The following is a 20,656-nucleotide window of genomic DNA, read 5'->3' as shown; positions in this document are numbered from 1 at the left end:
GACAGCCGTTCCTTTGATGAGGTTACCTTTTATGAGACCCGGTCCTAGCACACAGACTCATGGCTTTGCCATGTTCCAACCACATGGCATAGATGCTGAGAGCTACCCTTGGCCAAAAAATCAGCAAAAAAAAAAAAAAAGGGGGGGGGGGGCTCAGCCCCATGACAGCAATAAACCTACTTTCACCTAAACAAGCTTGGAAGAGGACCCTGAGCCCCAGATGGGACCATAGCCTTGGCCACACCTGGATGCCCACCTGGTGAGACCCTAAGTGGAGAACCCAGTACACCTGTGCCTGGACTCCTGCTCCAGAGAAACTCCCAAATGATACAGTTGTCTTGTTTTAAGCTGCTGAGTGAGTGGCAGTTCCTTACACTGCAATGGGACATGGTTACAATGGCAGAGATCTCTGATTCTGAGAGGCAGGGCAGAGAAGCAGGCAGGCACTGAGCAGGGGGTGAAACCGCACCTTCAGACAAGAAAGGGTTCCAAAAAGCGGGCACAGTCCGACTGCCCAGCCAGGCTGGGGAAGTCAAACAGTGGGTAAGGAGGGAATAGGAAGGAATAGAGCAGAGCCTCCATTTTCAAGAAATTCTACCAAGAAAGGAGAGTAATGCGGGCAACATGGGAGGGAAGCAGGGAGGCAAAGGTGAGTTTTATTACGTTAAATGGGAAACACTAGCACATGTTCATTTATTTATGAGACTGATCCAATACTGAGGAACAAGGGAGAGAGAGAGAAACCATTTATGATTGTCTGTATGGGAATAAATATATATCTCATCTCTACACCATTTGAGGTATTTCTCAAACAGAGACAAAGCCAAAAATGCTCAAGTATTCTGTGGTAATAAATTTATTCGGTTACAATTTAAACCTCAGGAAACTTCCTTTAAAACTGTTGAATCGTGGGGCGCCTGGGTGGCTCAGTTGGTGAAGCATCCAACTTCAACTCAGGTCATGATCTCACAGCTTGTGAGTTCAAGCCCCATGTCAGGCTTGGAACCTGCTTCGGATTCTGTGTCTCCCTCTCTCTCTGCCTTTTCCCTGCTTCAGATTCTGTGTCTCCCTCTCTCTCTGCCCTTTCCCTGCTCACTCTCTCCCTCTCTCTCTCTCAAGAATAAATAAACATTAAAAAAAAAAAAAAATGTTTGAATCTTGACATTTCTTACATTTTAAAATAGAAAATCAACCCCATTTTCTGTTTCCCCTTTTTTTTTTTTTTTTAAATCTTGAAGATAGAGTACTGAAAACACTTTTCCTTTTTATTTATGTCAGGAGTGTGGAGGAGGCCGATCATCATAGCTGCGGGGATCTGTGACAGCGTTTGTAGGTGAGTAATGAATTGCTTTAGATGAGGAGAGACAAACCCAAGACAATATGTTTCCAGCAGGGCTCAGCTGCTCACAAGATAAATACTCCTCTGCCACTCCATGGGATGATTAACTGTTCTGGCCATGCTGCGTCCGGCCACACGGCCTTTCTGATCCACACGGATAGCCACCAGATTCCATGATACTGAAGGTACAATCCCCTCTGCCTGGAGTCATCTTTTTATTTATTTATTTTTTTTAATTTTTAAAAGGTTTTTGTAAGTAATCTCTATGCCCAACGTGGGGCTCGAACTCACGACCCCAAGATCAAGAGTCGCACGCTCCAGCAAGTGAGCCAGCCAGGCACCCCTCCTGGGGTGCCATTCAAAGAGTTTACTCAGACTTTCCTCCACACAGATGTCCCACGTACACACTGGTGAGAGCGCCAATCTTCCAGAGAAAGGAACACAGATACTTTCCCAAGCACCTAACAAAGAGCTGGATATGTGACAAAAAGGTTAAGGAAAGAAGTGAGGAGCCTTTGGGGTAAAATTCAACCTTTCCCTCCACCTCGGTACCCGTCCGTCCTCAGGGTTCCCTCTAGAAGCACGACATGGGGCGCTTTATTCCTGGTGTGACCCCATATGGCAGCTTCGGGTTCTTTTGAAATGTGTACTTCATTAATTTAAATATAAGAATGTACTATTTTATTCAAGCCAAAAGTAGGCAATAACAAGAATGAGGACAGTTAATTTCGTAACAAACCAGCACCGTATTTCCCTGAAACCTCTGGGCCGGAACGGAAAGCAAACAGCTGAGAAGGCATGTAAAATATGCTCCCCAGTTGGCCATGCAGGGCAGGACTTTCTCCGCACGCCCGTGACCGAGGGCCTGGGGAGGCAGAGCTGTTCTCAAGGACCACCATTTAAAGTGGTAACTTGCTTGTCTACAGGAGATGCGGGCGGGTGCCATTGGGGCACAGGGGAAACTCATACAAGCCTAAGGCTCTTCCCATCACCGCCGGGCCTCAACAGTAGGGAGGAATCCCCATAACTTTTTTTTTTTTAAAGATACGAGGCTAAGAGTGAACAGAGAGGAACAAAGTGGGGGCTCACTTGGGTTGTAGTGTGGTGTGCGTGCTGGTCCCATCTGGGACTACACAGCTGCAAAGGAATCACTCATGTAACCTGGGATGGAAATTACAGGGAACTCAACTCCCACAATCAAAATGAGTTTTTTAGCGAAAACATTCCTCCAGTTAATTCATAAATATGCAGAATGTCCTCCAAACATCCCATTTGCCGACTACTTATTTAATGCCTAATACGTGCCCAACACTAACAGGCAGGGAGGAAGATATGAAAGATAAGATACAGTCCCGACGTGTATAAAACCCCCAAAAAAGTGCCTTCTAGTTAGACAAGACTTAGAGACAAGTAAATTTTAATGATCTCTTACATGCTTTAAATTTAAGCAGAAACGTCTACTCTAAAGGAAGACGAGGAGGTGCCTGGCTGGCTCAGTCAGTACAGTATGTGACTCTTGATCTTGGGGTCATGAGTTTGAGACCCACGTTGGGCATAGAGATTACTTTTAAAAAAAATAAAATAAAATAAAGGAACAGCAATTCCAAGAACAAAGACCTGAGGGAATAAAAGAAACTCCCAGGAAAGAAGGAGAACGTGAAGTATTTCAGTTTGGTTTGAACAGATCAGAACACAGAGGGAAGGCCATTCAGCACGGCAAAGACAGACAGCGATCTTCTTACACGAGGGTGAGTGGGAAGACTAATTGGCTGCCACCGCTGTTTTCTCATGAGAAAGTGAAAAATAAGGTCAACTAGAAAAGGAGTTTGTGGTTGACAGACTAACGGTTCCCTCCTGCAAAAGATGTCCATGTCCTGACCCTTAGAACTTAAGACTGTGTCACCTTACCTGGCCAAAGAATGGGCTTAAGTCAAGCATCTTGAGCTGGAGACATTATCCGGGGGTATGCAGGTACAGCCAATGGAATCTCAAAGGAGAGGCGGAAGTGTCATCATCAGAGAGGGTACAGGCAGAGACAGCAGAGGTGATGATAGAAACAGAACCTGCAGTGACCATACTGCTGGCTTTGGAGATGGGAGAGGCCACAAGCCACAGACTCTGAGCAGCTTCTGTAAGTGAGAAAAGGCAGGGAAACGATTCTCTCCCAGAGCCTCCCAGGGGGAACTGGGCCCTGCCGACGCATAATAAATGCGTGTTGCTTTAAGCCACTACCTTTGTGATGACTAATCCTACCAGTAATTGGAAACTAATAGAGAGTTTAAGATAAGTGGTCGTGAGGGTCAATGTCCATGATATGGTTGACAACACCGACCCATTTCAATGCATTTGCGCCACAGAATGATGAAAATGGTGCTTTACGGAAACTGATCTGTAGCAGAGAAAGAATCAGAAGACAAGGATCAGAAATTGCTAAAGCAATACTTAGAGACAATTAGTAAGACTCTGGCTTGGGAGGGAAAAAGAGAAGAGGAAAATTAAATGGTGCACATTATAGAAATTTGGAAGAATGAATCAACGGGACTTGGTGACGCTCTGAACACAGGAGGTAAGAGAAACACAGGTAAGACCCCTGAGGTTTCAAACCTTGTGGCTTCGGTGCACCTGATAGACAGAGGGTGGGTGAGGAGGGTTGTCTAAGAGATGCCTCTAAAAATATAACCACACAATAGGAACTGTCAAACTTCAAGAGGCACTGAGATCACCGGGGATCCTGATTTAAAGGGCAGATAACTGGGGTGCCTGGGTGGCTCAGTCAGTTGAGCACCTGACTCTTGATTTTGGCTAGAGCCATGATCTCACGGTTCGTGAGCCCCACATGGGGCTCTGCACTGACAGCAGGGAGTCTGCTTGGGATTCTTTCTCTGCCTCTCTATCTGCCCCTCCCTGACTCATGCTCTGTCAAAATAAACAAACATTTTTAATAAACAAATAAATAAAAATAAAGGACGCATTACGGGGCTCCATCACGGAGATTCTAACTCAGCACGTCCCGGTAGTACACAGAATCTTCATGTCATTCAATACTGTTCTGTTACAGATGGTCCAAGGTACACACTATGAAAAATACCAATCTAGAAAAGCTAAGAGAAAATGGAAGCAGATACTCATCACCACTCTGGAAGAAATGACTACTATTCAGAATCTGAGAGAGTGAAAATTGACATAACAGATAACATACACATTTAAAGCTTTTGTAAATTAAAATAAATATCAGACCCAAAAGGTCCTGTGTGAAAAGTACTTTCAGCAAATGGCTAAAATTTTATTAGCAGGCCACACAAACTAACGGGTAAAAATAAATCAGACTCTAGTAGATAGACCAGTCCAAAAAAAGGGAATACAACTTCTTTTTTTATTTTTATGTTTCTTTTTTTTTTGAGAGAGAGACAGACAGAGCACAAGCAGGAGAGGGGCAAAGAGAGGGAGGCACAGAATCTGAAGCAGGTTCCAGGCTCTGAGCTGTCAGCACAGAGCCCGATGCGGGGCTCAAACCTAAGAATGGTGAGATCGTGATCTGAACTGAAGTAGGATGTTTAACCCCATTGAGCCACCCAGGCACCCAGGGAATACAACTTCTAAACAAACTTAAGACACACCAATGACAACAGCAACAAGGCAACATACATTGTTTGCTAAAGTAAATAAATATAATTTTGGGGGGTAATATTCAAACACAATGAGATTTTGTGGTACTTTCCAATGTGCTGGCTGCATTTTAAATCTGCTATAACCATTCTGAAAAGAAATGTGGTAGGATATATGCAAATCCTTTGACAGAGGAAGCTTCTTTTTGCAATCTAGCATAAGGAAACCACCCTGAATATGGAAAATATTATATCTAATGAAAGCCATCAATAATTGGAAGTTTACCATATGATGCACACACAATGTCATTTAGTTTGTAAAATAATCCTATGACGTTAGTACTGTAATTATTCCCATTCTCCAAATGGGGAACATGAGATACAGAAAGACCTTGTAACTTGCTCCATGAACTTGACAGCCAGGAAGAGGTAAAGGCAGACTCAGGAAAATTCTGCTTCCAGAGCCTACACACTTAACTTCGACCGTAATTACCACCATGCAGGAACATGGTTAGTCCAGCAGCATTTGCTTTACTAAAAAATTCAAGAAGAGAGGGGCACGTGGCTGGCTCAGTCAGTGGAGTAATCGACTTGATCTTAGGGTTGTGATTTCGAGCCACACGTTGGGTAGGGAGAATGCTTAAAAATAAAATCTTAAAAAAAAAAAAAACAAAAACAAAACTTCAAGAAAAGAAGGAAAACAGCCATTATGGTAGCAGAGTAGAAATATGTGTGGGTAACAATGGGTTATTTACCCTGTCCCCAAACCTCCTGCAAGGTTTAGCTTTATAGTGTGAAAAAAATGAAAAAAACAAAAAAACACCTCTTGAATGTTCCCCAAAAATAGAAAGAAATCCTGAGAAAAGTGTCAACGAATGGGATAATGTTTTTGTATAGGGGCGCCTGGGTAGCTCAGGTGGTTAAGTGTCTGACTCTTGATTTCAGCCCATGCTTCAGGTCACGATCTCCATGGTTCATAACTTCGAGCCCTGCACTGGGCTATGTGCTGACAGTAACGGAGCCTGCTTCAGATTCTGGGTCTCCCTCTCTCTCTCTGCCCCTTCCCTGCTCTCTCTCTCTCTCTCTCAAAATAAATAAACATTAAAAAATTAAAAAAAATAAAATTATAAAAAAAAACAATTATTAAAGTTTGGGAGAAGTGATAATCATTAAGAACTTTCTTTAGACAACCAGATGAACTGTGAAATGGGTAACAGTCTCACCTTCTACCTCAAAATTAGCCTGACAATAAGCCAGGAAGCATTTTTGTCTGAGGCACAGAGAAGAGCTATGCCCCTGTTATTCTAAAGATGCAAAGCACCTGTTAATAGCACATTTATCGTTTTAGAATTAACTTGGGGACACTGGCCAAACACTTTTAACAAGTGAGAAGTAAAAGTAAAATTTCGGAAAAACCAGGACACTAGCAGCACAGCAAATTGCACACAGCGCAGAAATAGTTGAGGATTGCAAGAAAACTACATAATAGACTTGACTGAATTTAAAAGGGAAATATTTTCGAAAAAAATGTAACACCCAAGGTGCGCTGGGCTGGCTCAGTCACTGGGGCGTGTGACTCACAATCTCAGGGCTGTGAGTTCAAGCTCCGTGCAGGGTGTACAGATCGCTTAAAAATAAAATCTTAAAAAGAAATAGCACTCGGAACACATCACAGAATTCAAATACGGAAACTGGGGTATCAAAATGTAATACAAAGGTCAAGTTGTACCACATGCAGCAGCGATCAGTAGAGCTTGTGGATTCTGAGTAAATTTTTGGCTGATTTCAATCCTTAACACAGTTGTAGACTCAAGAAGACAGATTCCTGTTTTTTGCACACAATACTACCATGATTTGTGCTTAACTAGCTTCTATGGTAATCTTTTAGCCAAACCTAATACGATCGCAATGGGGCAAGTAAATCCGTAACTAAAACTCTGCCTCACAAAGCCATTTTTATCTCTATGTACCAGCCAGGATGTTTTAAACACACAAAATTGAGACGTTTGAGAATTTTTACTCTCTCAACTCTGGTAGGCCTGATTATATGATTATAAGAATAGCTGACCTTCTTAACCGAAATGCAGAAATTGAGACAAGATTCCCAGAAAACCCAGGAATTTTTTTCTGACTCTGAGTATCTAAGAACTGCCTATAATCGCTGGGGAGAAAATAAAATCCTGTTCGAGAAGAGCACAGGGGGAACGACCCTGCACTGGTTAGAAGCACGGCAGGCTCTCGCTCGGGGCGGGCCTAATTGGCAGTCACCCAGCTGTGCCTGGTGTGGAGCTGCTCCTGGAATATCTGCTGGGGACAGCTGGGTTGTGTCGAGGTCATGGTGAGCTAGGAGGTTAGGAAGGCAGCCTGCATGTGACAGGCGCCCTAGTCCGTACCCTGGGCATCAGAGGCTGAGCAGGGGGCTGAGATCTGGTTTTAATCTTAGCGTCAGAATTTATTGCAGGAGGTGCCCAGCAGAAATCTCCCTGGGATCTGCTTCCGTGAAAAACAAGCAAACAAAAACAGAAGCCCTCGCGAAGGCACGGAGACCCAGACTCCAGGTTTGTTCCTCTCTCAGACTCCTAGGTTGGAGCTTTCCTAAAAGCTAACAGCAACGTCTGGTTTAAATCTGTACCCACCTGCGTTCTTTCTTTTGGAAGTGAATCTGGATTTAACAAAATTTTAATTGAGGAATGACTTTTATGTTATCCCCTGCCATCCTAAGAGAAAAGTGTACAGAGGGAAACAGTTTCACTGATTTTTCAATAATATCCTGTTAAAGTTTATACTGAATACTCCATTCTCTTGACTTTAAAAAAAAGAAAAGTGGGGAAATTCACTTAAAAAAAATAACTAAAGAACTTTTAATATAGAGTAAGCACACTGTCACATGATTTATGTACTGATAATTTCCAGAACATTTAAGAGGTCTTTAATAAAATTAAAAGAATAGACTCTCTTTCTTAACATATTCACTTAGTATCTTCCCATCTAACTTCTTAGCTAATAAAGTAACAGAAGTGAAGAAAATGAATTATGGCATACATTTACGTGTGTGTGCATATTCATGCATGTGTTTATATACTCATATATACATATATATACATGTATATACATATACATATATAGACACACACACTATATATATATACACACACATATATATTAAGGTAATGTCAGCACCCCAAAAATAATTTCTAGCCTGCAAAACATTAAATTTTGTCAGAAAATAAAAAGTATTCACTCTTCTATTCTTTACCATTTCTCCCCAAACTCAGCCATTCCTTTTGAATTCTTGTTTCTTTTATCTCAGACTTTTAATGAAATGAATCCAAGAACTCGAATGCCAATCTTACAAAGTGGCCTTTACAATTCAAAAGGATTGGGCATGTTCTCCTTTTACATTTTCCCCAAATGCTCCTGGATACATGTGACATGCATATTACTTTTCCAGATACCTGTAAGTTGATTTTAATAAATTTCTCCCTGTAAAGTCATCATTTGCTTCTTTCTTTCCTTTTTGTAAAGCACATTAAGTGTATTTCATGGATGAAATAAGGCCTCAGTCTTATTCTTTGTGAACCCATAACACCCAAAGAGCTTACACCCTCACATCTATTTATGTAAAAGACCTTAACAGAAAACCCACTTACTCAAAAAAGCACACCTTTAAGGGACTGAATAATTTATTTTAAAAGAAAACCTCAGTCATGATAAAAGAAACTGTATTGTTCCAGGAACTGTTAATGCTCTCAGAAAACACAGAGAACAGTCTTAACCTTACAGCATCTAACATACAAGGAAAAAGGGAAAAAAAGTTACCTTTTTGTGCAAGGCATGAAATTCGCTGTACCTTTTTTCAACAAAATGTTTTCTTCCATTCATTAGTACTTCTATCTTAAACACCTAAAGAAAAGAAATTTAAAAAAAGATTAATTCCACCAGTTCAAACCCCTCAGTTGTCTGATGTGGTAAGTTTGTGACCATGATATATTTCATCCCTTTAATTACAGTAGCTGAGCCCCCAAAACCCAGAAGGCTCAAGAGACCCTGGTCCAACAGCACTGATTAATGAGCATTCCAGCCAAATGCTTTAGTTAGTACCAAGTGAGGTCTCCCTGTAACGTGTCTAAAAACAACAGAAACTTAAATGCATTCGGATGCTCCTTAAACTTTTTAAATCAGAGCACATTCCTCCCTTAAAATTATTTCACCAATGAGTATGATGGTATTGAAACAAATTGTGTGACAACAGCGAGAGTCTGGCAGACACAGCAGGCTGGAGCATTCCATTACGGGTGGGTATTTCGACGCCCGGCCATGCTGTGTCACCTAGAAGACAATCAGGCAAACAGCAGTGCATTTTAGGTTAATTTCTTCCTAACCTGCATATTCATCTCTAGCCTCAGCTGGGCTTATTCCGCTGTTTGCAAAACAGGGAAAACGTAGTAAAGGCTCATTTTCCCTGCATGATGCCAGTGACAGCTTGCGTTCCTACCTCCAGAAGGTTGAAAGGCCAGAAGAAAAGGCTCTCTGGGTGCGCTAATTAGTAGGCACTAACATGACATTTTCTTGATTCTTAGGTCATTGGGGTCAAGACTGGGAACAAGGGATGAGAGATATTGTGAAATCCTCATGAAAACACAATGTTAAGGTGGGGTGGGGGAAGGATGCTTGGCAAGAATGGAAGAGAAGGTGATCTGTTATTTTCAAGAGTTTGTCTTGAACTCCTGTTCTGCTGAGCGAGATGTGGTCAACACCAAGATGAAGGAACACTGTTCAATTACTTAGTAAGCCTATTTCCTCTTTCAGTCACCCTTCTGGAAAAAGCTAAACTTGAGGTCACAAGACACGAAAGAGTGTTAAAACATGCTTACTTTAACCCTAAAGAAAACTACTTAACGGTAGCACATGAAATATGAGGTCACAATGCCGTGATTATGAAATCAGATCCCCTCTGGCTCTGTATTTCTACCTTATATGTATTACTTATTTGAAAAGACAAAATTAAATCACCAAACACAAAATATTTGTATATTTGTACTTCTTCGAATCAGAAACAAAGTCGTCTGTTCTTTGACTCCGTTTAAGAAACGTGCTTTTATCAAGCAAATGGTAAATATTTATGAATTTAATCAATATTTTATACTAACATTTGGTTTTTCAGGAAACCTCCCCAAATATACTTTTCTTTGGTCAATTAGTGAAAACAGAAACTATTTTCTTCTCAAAACATATCCATATGCTTCAAAGTCTCATATATATGTATATTATTTTTTTAGAAAAAAAATTGTTCACTAATTCAATAAAGAAAATTCTTTTCCTTCAAAGATGCTGTCGGGAATCCGATGAGGAATACACCCTGAGAAACACAAACAAAAGAAGCACAGCTCCCATGTCCGGGCTTGGTTAATAGGATGCAGAATCCCTTTCTAGTGTCAGGTCCCAGAGTTAAAGCAGGACAGTGTGGAGGCAATGAAAGTAGTTTCCATCTGCTGAACTGCATGAGACAATTGAAGTTATATTCTGAGTCCAGTTACATGAGGCTTCATCGCAAAACCTACCATGGTAGATAAAGAACTGAGGGGTTGGTGGAGGGAGGTGGGTGGGGGATGGGCACTAAGGAGGGCACTTGTGATGAGCACTGGGTGTTGTATGGAAGTGATGAATCACTGTATTTTACTCCTGAAACCAATATTGCACTGTAGGTTAACTAATCAGCATGGAAACAAAAATTTGAACACCCAAACCAAAAAAGACCACTTTAATTGGCATGTTTGCTGCTGGATACACAGCAGGAGAGTGTTGAAGACTCAGAAAGGCTCAACCTACTGGGTCAGCCCTCAGGGTCACCCCTCTTGAAGGCCAGGGATAAGACACATCACACAGTGGCTGCCTCATGGAATGTCATCCCTTCTATCGACCAGACGGCTCCATTACTAAGTTCCACAGTTACTTTTCAGTCAGTCAGTTCAGGGGGGTGCGAGGGTGTGGGTGGGTGGTGGGGCGGGTGGACCCAAACACACACACACACACACACACACACACACACACACACACACACACAGACACCGTGTGTGGTACATTTTCACGCCACTATTTGTACCGTGTTGCCATTTAAAAAACGTACAATATACCTAATATTGTTAGGGGGTTTTCTTTTAAATTCTGGGAAAATATTTTGGAAAGGAAGTTGGTTAATCAGAATTTCCAGAACGATGTGAAGAAATGGCATCAATGTCATAAATCTTATTTTTCTGTGGGCGCCTGGGTAGCTAAGTCAGTTGAGCATCCGACTTGGGCTCAGGTCATGGTGTTGTGGTTTGTGAGTTCGAGTCCCGAGTCGGGCACTGTGCTGACAGCTGGGAGCCTGGAGCCTGTGTGGGATTCTGTGTCTCCCTCTCTCTCTGCCCCTCCCCCACTTGCAGGTGTGTGTGTGTGTGTGTGTGTGTGTGTGTGCGCGCGCGCATGCGCTATCTCTGAAAAATTAACATAAAAAAATTTATTTAATCTTATTTTCTTGAAATCCATGGCAGCACCCCCCACCCCACTCCTTTTTTTTTTAAGAGTTTCTGAGGGGCGCCTGGGTGGCGCAGTCGGTTAAGCGTCCGACTTCAGCCAGGTCACGATCTCGCGGTCTGTGAGTTCGAGCCCCGCGTCAGGCTCTGGGCTGATGGCTCAGAGCCTGGAGCCTGTTTCTCATTCTGTGTCTCCCTCTCTCTCTGCCCCTCCCCCGTTCATGCTCTGTCTCTCTCTGTCCCAAAAATAAATAAAAAACGTTGAAAAAAAAAAAATTAAAAAAAAAAAAAAAAAAGAGTTTCTGATACATGTTGTCCCTGCTGCCTGGAAAATCTTTTTCCCTGCTTTGTTTTCCTGGCAAACTCCTCAAGGCTGTTACCTGCCTCTAAGGTTGGGACAGCACAGGCAGAGGCTGGGAAAGCAAAAGCACAGGATTTGTTTGATTCACTCATGTCTTTAGCAGATATTTACTGAGGGGCTTGAGGGACTACAATGTACCCAGGGGTTGCTCTAGGCTCTGAGGATTCAGCAGTGAACAAAAGGGACAGGAGCTCAGGCTTCATGGCACACACAGTCTATCTGGTGAGGAAGGCTGACTATAAACACATGAATGAATATGGTGAGGTCAGGAAATAAGCACGTGAAGAACAAGGCATCAGGGTAATGAGACACAACTGAACAGGGTGCTGTTTCAGACAGCGTGCTCTGAGAAAGGTGAGAGCTACAACATCTGGAGAGAAATACCAGGAAAAAGGTAAATGTGGCTGCCTCTGGAATTTCAGACTAGGAGTAGGTGGACAAGGACTTTTTTTTTTTAATTGCTGCTTAAAAATTTAAAAAAAATTGTTTTTAATGTTTATTTTTGAGAGAGCCGAAGCGAGTGAGGGGTGGAGAGAGAGAGAGAGAGAGAGAGACCCAGAATCCAAAGCAAGCTCCAGGCTCTCAGCTGTCAGCACAGAGCCCGACACAGGGCTCGAAGTCACAAACCATGAGATCATGACCTGAGCCAAAGTCAGACGCTTAACTGACTGAGCCACCCGGGCGCCTCTCCCGCAATTTTTTAAAGTTAAAGTCTAGGGCGGGGTGATTTCCACTTCTGTTCAAGATGGCGTAACAGGGAGTAGATTGACCCTCCCACGTGGAACAACTCAAAACTGGGCAAAATATGTGGAAAAGATGGCTCTTAAGACATTAGACACGAGGAAATGAAGAAAAGTGAGACACAAAAGAAACAAAAAGGAGCCCTATGGTTACCCCAAACAGAGCCCTGAGGTCCCCTGAGTTAGGGTGCAGTTGGTGGGTGTGAGGGGAAGCAAGTTCTGAGGACAGGATGCTGGACAAGAGTGAGGTGCACAGAGAGGACTCCAGTGACCTGCCAGTGGTCTCTCCCTCCAACATTCAGCTGAATCCCCCCCAATACAAGGGACTGGACACGTTTACCAAAGGACGGGAAGACACAGTGCTCAGAGCTGACAGACAACTGGGCATACAGCCTGTTCCCAAACGTCAGGGTAGAAAACCTCATAATTCATGAGGCACTAGTTAGAGTTCTCAAAAAGGTCTTGCCTCAGCAGTGGGACAAAATTAACTGTAGACTAAAGGCTCTTTTAGTGCAGCATAAATAAACAAACAAATAAAACAAACAAACACAAAGCCCAAAAAACAACATTAAAGGCAATGCCTAGAGAGTACGAACTGTTTCCAAGTAACTTAACCACATGCCAAGACAAAGCTCAAGAATATTTTTAGGAATATAAAAATACTAGTACCCAACAAGATAGAATTTACAGTGCCTGGCATCCAATCAAAAAGAAGCAGGAAGATACAATCATAATAAGAAAAACCAATCAAGAGAAATTGATGTAGAAATGACAAAGGTGATAAAATTAGTAGACAAACGGATTAAAATCATTATTATAAGGTAATTTCTTACACTTAAGTATCCAAAGGAAAGGTTGACCATATCCATGGAAGATAATAAAAACACACACAGCAAGTCTGGGTCCCACTGATGAAATCAACAATGTCTGTGATTATCACAAAAATACAATGGATGGGATTTACAGCAGATTAGATATAGCAAAAGAAAAGGTAAGTGATCTTAAAGATCCACCAACAGCAACTATGCCAAATGAAAAAGAGAAGGGGAAAAAAACTAAAAAACAAACAAAGCTTCAGGAAACCATGGAACATCCTGAAACAGCAGAATGTATGTATACTAGGAGTCCCCACAGGAGAGGAGAGAGAGGAGACAGGGCTGATGGAAAAGACAAATGAATTTAAAGAAATCATGACCCAAAATTTTCCAAATTGGATGGAAACTATAGCCCCAAAGACCCAACAAGATCAATGGATCCAACTACAAGAAACATGTGAAAAATAAAAAATCTAAGGCAAATCATAACCAAATTCTTTAAACCCAGTAAGAAACAGAAAATCTGAAAAGCAGCCAGAGGAAAAAAAAAAAAGAGACATTAAGTAGAAAAGAAAGGTCAGTTTGATACCAAATTTCTCAAGTATTTCTATAAATAACCAAATAAGAGTGATTCAATGCACATATACTCATGTTTTTAAACATCATAGAAATATGTGCTATGTGAAGACACCTGGCAGGGACAGGAATGGTGGTGTCCTGAGGTCTTTACCCTCAACTGTTTGGAGGCCGTGCCCCTGTCAATGGAATCAGACCAATGATCTATATAAAAAGCATACAACTCTGCAGAGTACAAGGTGCTTTTTTTATATTACCTCCTCCTACCAGGCTCTGTGCTCACACTACCCCCTCGATCTCTTTATACTGTGGTTCCAAATGTTAGCGTTTTTTTCTAAAAAAAACAAAAAAACAAAAAAAAAATGTACTGATGGGGGAAAACTTTCAAAAAGTTCAGACTGTAAACTTAAAAGTAGAAGTTTCTTACAGAAGAGACTTTATAAGTCCTTGCCAATTCAAGAGGGATCGCAAATATCCTTTCAGAAGTTGTCCGCATACATATAAGCTCTGTAGGTACCCATGTATATAGAAGTTGTTTTATTCTCTTACACACTGGAGCCCCATCACACAGTTGTACTACTTCCACTATTTTTATTTTTTACCTTATTTATTTAATACATGTTGAACATCTTAGCACATTTTGAAATACCTAATTCTCTAATGGCTACATAGTACTCCTACGTACAACTGTTACCATACTTTAATTAGGACCCTGAGGTAAATACTAAGTTACCTAAAAGTATAAGGTACTAAGTTATAGTACAAGTTACTGTACTATTCTGTCCCATATTTATTGTGTTTATATATGTCTATGTTTATATATGTGTGTCTCTATGCATGTTTATGCAGTTGACCCTTGAATAGCGCAGGGGCTAGGGGAACCAGCCCTCTCCCCCCTACGCAGTGAAAAACCTTATATAACTTCTGATTCCCCCAAAACTTAACTACGAATGGCCTACTGTTGACTGGAAGCCTTCCTGATAACACAGTTGATTAACATATATTTTGTATGTTATGTGTACATTATACACTGTATTCTTATAATAAAGTAAGCTAGAGAAAAGAATATGTTGTTAAGAAAATCATAAAGAAGAACAAATATGTTTAAAGTACTATACTATATTTATTAAAAAAAAATCCAGATATAAGTGAAACACAGTTCAGACCCATGTTGCTCAAGGGCCAGCAGTATATGTTTAGGTATATTTGTACATATATGTATACATATATAAAATAATGTATATATTATATATGTACCTATACATGTACATATATATTATACATATTATATATAACACAATACATAATATACAATGTATCCATTATATGTGTATCTATATTATAAAATATATGTGTTATATAACATTATATAATCCACATTATATGTATATGTGTATATTATATATGTACACATATATGTACATATGGAATATACGTATACATTTTATAACATATGTACATATATTTTATATGTATTAATATATTCCTTATTTCGGTAAACAGACTTACACACAGAGACGAACACAAGATAAATTACCAAAAATTTTGCCAAATTTACCCCCACTTATATTTACTAAGTTACAAATCTGCTAAAAAGATATGGAATATATGGAATACATATAATACATATATATATTATATGTACATATATAGAGAATATGGAATACGTAAATACAACTTTAAAGACACTATTTCCATTCCTAAGTATGGTATGATTACATGTTAGAGGCAATTTTCTTCCTTTGTGATAGTATCTCTGAAATTAAACTAAAGTCAAGGATAAAATATTTCAAAATTTGGGTGTACACCCGATTTTCCAGGAACTTATTTTAAGAAATAAAATAAACTTAAGCTAAAGAAAGACTTAACCTATATTCCAGGTTGAACAGTCTCTTGCCTTCAGAAATTTGTACTCTACAAAGTTATTCACTTTCAATGAAAGCAAAAATAAAGCTTTTCCTTTAACATGCTAAAAGTATCTAATAAATAACTTAAAACCTTCCAAATACAGATGGGGACTGTATACACAAATAAAGCTTACAGTCCAGCGTTCCACGTTGTCTGGGTTACAAAACTGTTATGCTGAGGGGCTCCTGGGTGGCTCAGTCAGTTAAGCGTCAAACTTGAGCTCAGGTCATGATCTTACAGTTTGTGAGTTCAAGCCCCACGTCGGGTTCTGTGCTGACAGCTCAGAACATGGAGTGTGCTTCGGATTCTGTGTCTCCTCCTCTCTCTGCCCTCCCCCACTTGTGCTCTGTCTCTCAAAAATATATAAATGTAAAAAATAATAATAAAAATTGTTATGCTGAGAACATGAGATACACACAAATGGCAAGTACCTGCTTCAAATATGACTTTTCTTATATATGTTTTAATAATTGCTCAGTTAGAAAAACATGGCCCAAATATTAACTCAGGGTTGAAGTCAACTCTGGGTTTGAAATATTTTTTTTAATGTTTCATTATTTATTTTTAGAGAGAGATTGTATGTGTGAACAGGGCAGGAACAGAGAGGGAGAGAGAGAATCCCAAACAAGCTCCACACTGTCAGTGCAGAGTCCGATGAGGGGCTTGATCTCATGCACCACGAGATTATGACCTGAACCAAAATCAATAGTCTGACCCTTAACCAACTGTGCCACCCAGATGCTCTGAAATATTCTCTTTCTTGACTTGAATGAGCAAGAAAGAAAAAATAAATTTAAGCTTTCTTTTTTTAATGTTTATTTTTGAGAGAGACAGAGACAGAGTATGAGTTGGGGAGGAGCAGAAAGAGAGGGAGCCACAGAATCCGAAGCAGGCTCCAGGCTCTGAGCTGTCAGCACAGAGCCCAACACAGGGCTTGAACTCATGCACAGCAAAGTCATGACCTAAGATGAAGTCGGACACAACCGGCACCCCAAGAAAGATAAAATTTAAAAGGTTGTTATTAACTTTAAAAAATTACATCTCTAAAAAAGCCATTAATTGTGTGCCTGTTGGGGGCCTGGCTTATAGCAGGTATGAATCCACCCGACAGTTTTTTATGAGTGGAAGATGGTACTAAACCCTCTAATTATAAATGACTATGATATTCAATGACTAAGTATACAATTCAATAATGCTTGTATAAAAATTTAATTTGTTCTTATTCTGAACCTTCAATCATATTTCCTCTAAGATGCCACAGTAATGAAGTGACAGACATTATTAATTTAATTGTACTATATGTGGCTGCAGAAAACTGCTAATAACTGTTCTCATGCCTTTGAAAATATGTAAATTTCATACATTTTTAAAGTATTTTGAGAAAAAGATGCAGTTTCAGATAAACTACTGCTTAAGGAATAAGAAGAATTCTCTAAATAATTGCCACTATCAAACAGTGCTGTAAGAGTTGGGCATAAGTAAATGTGTGTGTGTAGTTTTTAAATACAATGCTTCTTGGGGTCCCTGGGTGGCTCGGTAGGTTGAGCAACCAACTTCGGCTCAGGTCATGATCTCACGGTCTGTGCATTCAAGCCCCTCATCGGGCTCTGTGCTGACAGCTCAGAGCCTGGAGCCTGCTTCAGATTCTGTCTCCCCCTCTCTCTCTGCCCCTCCCCCACTCATGCTCTGTCTCTGTCTCAGAAATAAATAAGCAGACATTAAAAAAAATTTTTTAAACATGATGCTTCTTTGCAAAGAAAACTCATGATACCAAAAAGACCCCCCCCCAAAATAAGAAAAATCTCCAAAGAAAGGAGAAAAAATAAAAACACAAGCAAAATTACAGCAAAAGCAAATATCAAATCAAAGGAAGTCTAAGTTTCCTAAGTTGGGAAGATCAAAAGAAATGACCATATCCCAGGGAAAAATAAGACAGTTACCTACTCTGGATTATTATTTTTTAACGTTTTATTTTATTTATTTTTTTTTTTGAGAGAGAGAGAGAGAGAGACAGAGCATGAGCTGGGAAAGGTCAGAGAGAGAGGGAGACACAGAATCCAAAGCAGGCTCCAGGCTGTGAGCTGTCAGCACAGAGCCCACACAAAGCTTGAACCCAGAGACCCAAGATCTTGACCTGAGCCGAAGTCAGACGCATTATTATTCACATGAAAAGGCACAAAAAGGCCATCTTAGCTGTGAGCAAACTCAGAAAACAAACGGCCCACCCATACTTTTTGAAAAAATTAATGAAGATGTAGAATTGTCAGGGCGCCTGGGTGGCTCAGTCGGTTAAGCATCTGACTTTGGCTCAGGTCATGATCTCATGGTTTGTGGGTTCGAGCCCCGCGTCGTGCTCTGTGCTGACAGCTCGGAGCCTGGAGCCTGCTTTGGATTCTGTGTCTCCCTCTCTCTCTGCCCCTCCCCTACTCGTGCTCTGTCTCTCTCTCTCTCTCTCTCAAAAATAAAAAAATATTAAAAAAAAAAAAGCTGTAGAATTGTCAAGGGATAGATGAATCAAAACTAAGAACTCAAAAATATATGAAAGTAATATATTTTTATATATTTAATATATATAATTATTTTTATGCATGTATAGTTAATATAGTTTTAAATATATGTAACATATTTAAAATTTTTAAAATATAATTTATATTTGATATATAAAATAGATAATATATAATAAAATAACAAATACACATCAAAGTATATATCAAAAAATATGTCAAAAGTAATATAAAAGGCCAGCCATTGTTTTTGTCATCATCAGAGCCTATGATCCATGGACATAGTAAATGAATGTAGAGAAAGGCAACATTATAAAGTGGCCACTATCCAGAGGAGGCTGAGGACTTCTCCAGCAGGAAGCATCATGGCGGCTTCATGGCCACATGGAGACTGCTTTCTCACAAGTTACTTTGTTGCTTCTTTCTACAAAGAAAGCATTTGGGGTTGAAGTACTTGGTACACAGAGAAAAAAAAGAGCCTCCAGAAATCCACAGAAAACCCAGTGCAAATGTTTAGCGGCATATACCTTCAAAGTTTGATGGCGAATGATCTTTACCACAGAATTCCACATCCAGGCAAATTCTCCACCAAGAAGAAAGTAAAGTTCTCTTTTCAGACACACAGGAGCACTTTATGGATTATGTAGATTCTGATGGGATTTTCTTTGACGTTATTTCTTAAAAATGGAATTTTTTTCAGGCCACCTGGGTGGCTTAGTCAGTTAAGTGTCCGACTCTTGGTTTGAGTTCAGGTCATGATCTCATGGCTCACGAGTTCAAGCCCTATATCGGGCAATGCACTGACAGTGTGGGGCCTGCTTAGAATTCTCTCTCTCTGCCCCTCTTGCTCTCTCTCTCTCTCAAAATAAATGAATAAACCTGGGGCACCTGAGTGGCTCAGTCGGTTGAGCATCCGACTCTGGTTCAGGTCCTGATTTCGTGGTCTGTGAGTTCAAGCCCCGTGTCGGGCTTTATGCTGACAGTTCAGAGCCTGGAGCCTGCTTCGGATTCAGTGTCTCCCTCTCTCTCTACCCGTCCCCCACTTGCACTCTGTGTGTGTCTCTCTCTCTCAAAAGTAACATTAAAAATTTTTTTACTAAAAATAAATAAACTTAAAAAAATGGAGTTTTTTTCAAGAAAAGCCAAAAAACTTGTGGCCCTAACCTAGAATAAAATGGTGGAGGGGCACCTGGGTGGCTCAGTCAATTAAGTGTCCAACTTCGGCTCAGGTCATCATCTCACAGTTCATGAGTTCAAGTCCTACACTGGGCTTTCTGCGGTCAGCACAGAGCCCACTTCAGATCCTCTGTCCTCTTCTCTCTCTGCCCCTCCCCCACTTTCTCTCTCTCTCTTTCTCAAAAATAAATAAACATTGAAAACATTTTTTTAATGGTGGAAAAATCCTAAAATGGCAGCTCTGTATCCCCCAAAATATTTAAATTAGAATAAGAAGCCAGAGGGCTCCAAGAAACATGCCTTCAAGAAGAAAACAGGTATGATGAATATCAGTCATAGTTAAGAAGGTTTCAGGATGGTGTAAAGTATTTGCCTTTCTCTGCCAAGAAAAAAAACAAAAGGCTGCCTAAAAATTCCAAGAAAACCAACCAGATAAAATGGTATACAATGTAAAGTTCCAAACATAAAGCAAAATAAATATAAAGCAAAATAAATGTAATACGCATGAGATAAAGACAAGAGCGGCTATTTGAAATAATGTTTAGAACACTCTCCAGTGAGCAGTACAGATTTCATAATTTATAAGACAACATTTCATCCTCCACAGTTCGAAACACTTGATTACAAAGTGAAAATATAAACAAATATATGTACACACACATATATAATTATAATATCAGGAACATCAACTCTTGTGCTCACTTTTTTAGAATCAATCTATACAACACAATTCTTTTTACAGAACGGACTATAAATACTTTTTGTCAGTATAAAAAGTAATGGCATAACCAGCAGAAAATAAGAGGCGAATGGGGAAGGAAACCAAATAGGGTCAAAATTATTTTCATCTTATATCATTGGTAATCAAAGGCTACTGCTAAAAATTGGTAGATGAAGAAAATGGTTCAAGTTACGTTTATTATGTTTAATAAATATAAGTCATGATACTAATTTTTTAATAATGAGATTAAAATCACACACATAGTAGAAACTGAGTATGGAGGGGAGGTACGACAGGGGTGGGTGAACTCAGTTCCTATTTCAAAGTGGAGGGACACTAGAGATTTTCTAAGATTCAGACATCAAGAAATAGAATATATTATTCTAGAGAATATAT

At 40.1% G+C, this 20,656-nt stretch overlaps 1 protein-coding gene across 1 annotated transcript in view; it reads right to left on the bottom strand.

Annotated features, from left to right (window-relative positions):
- The window catches only part of SNX24 (sorting nexin 24), a 156,313-nt gene that overhangs the window by 60,496 nt on the left and 75,161 nt on the right, over nt 1-20,656 (bottom strand). The window contains exon 2 of the mRNA XM_049649093.1: nt 8,764-8,847. Coding sequence (XP_049505050.1) covers nt 8,764-8,847 — 84 coding nt within the window. The remainder of the gene's footprint in view (nt 1-8,763; nt 8,848-20,656) is intronic.

The sequence above is a fragment of the Panthera uncia genome (genome assembly GCF_023721935.1).
Source record: "Panthera uncia isolate 11264 chromosome A1 unlocalized genomic scaffold, Puncia_PCG_1.0 HiC_scaffold_17, whole genome shotgun sequence".
Taxonomy (NCBI): Eukaryota; Metazoa; Chordata; class Mammalia; order Carnivora; family Felidae; genus Panthera; species Panthera uncia.
The sequence above is the reverse complement of the archived record's forward strand: the minus strand, read 5'-3'. Positions and strand labels throughout refer to the sequence as shown.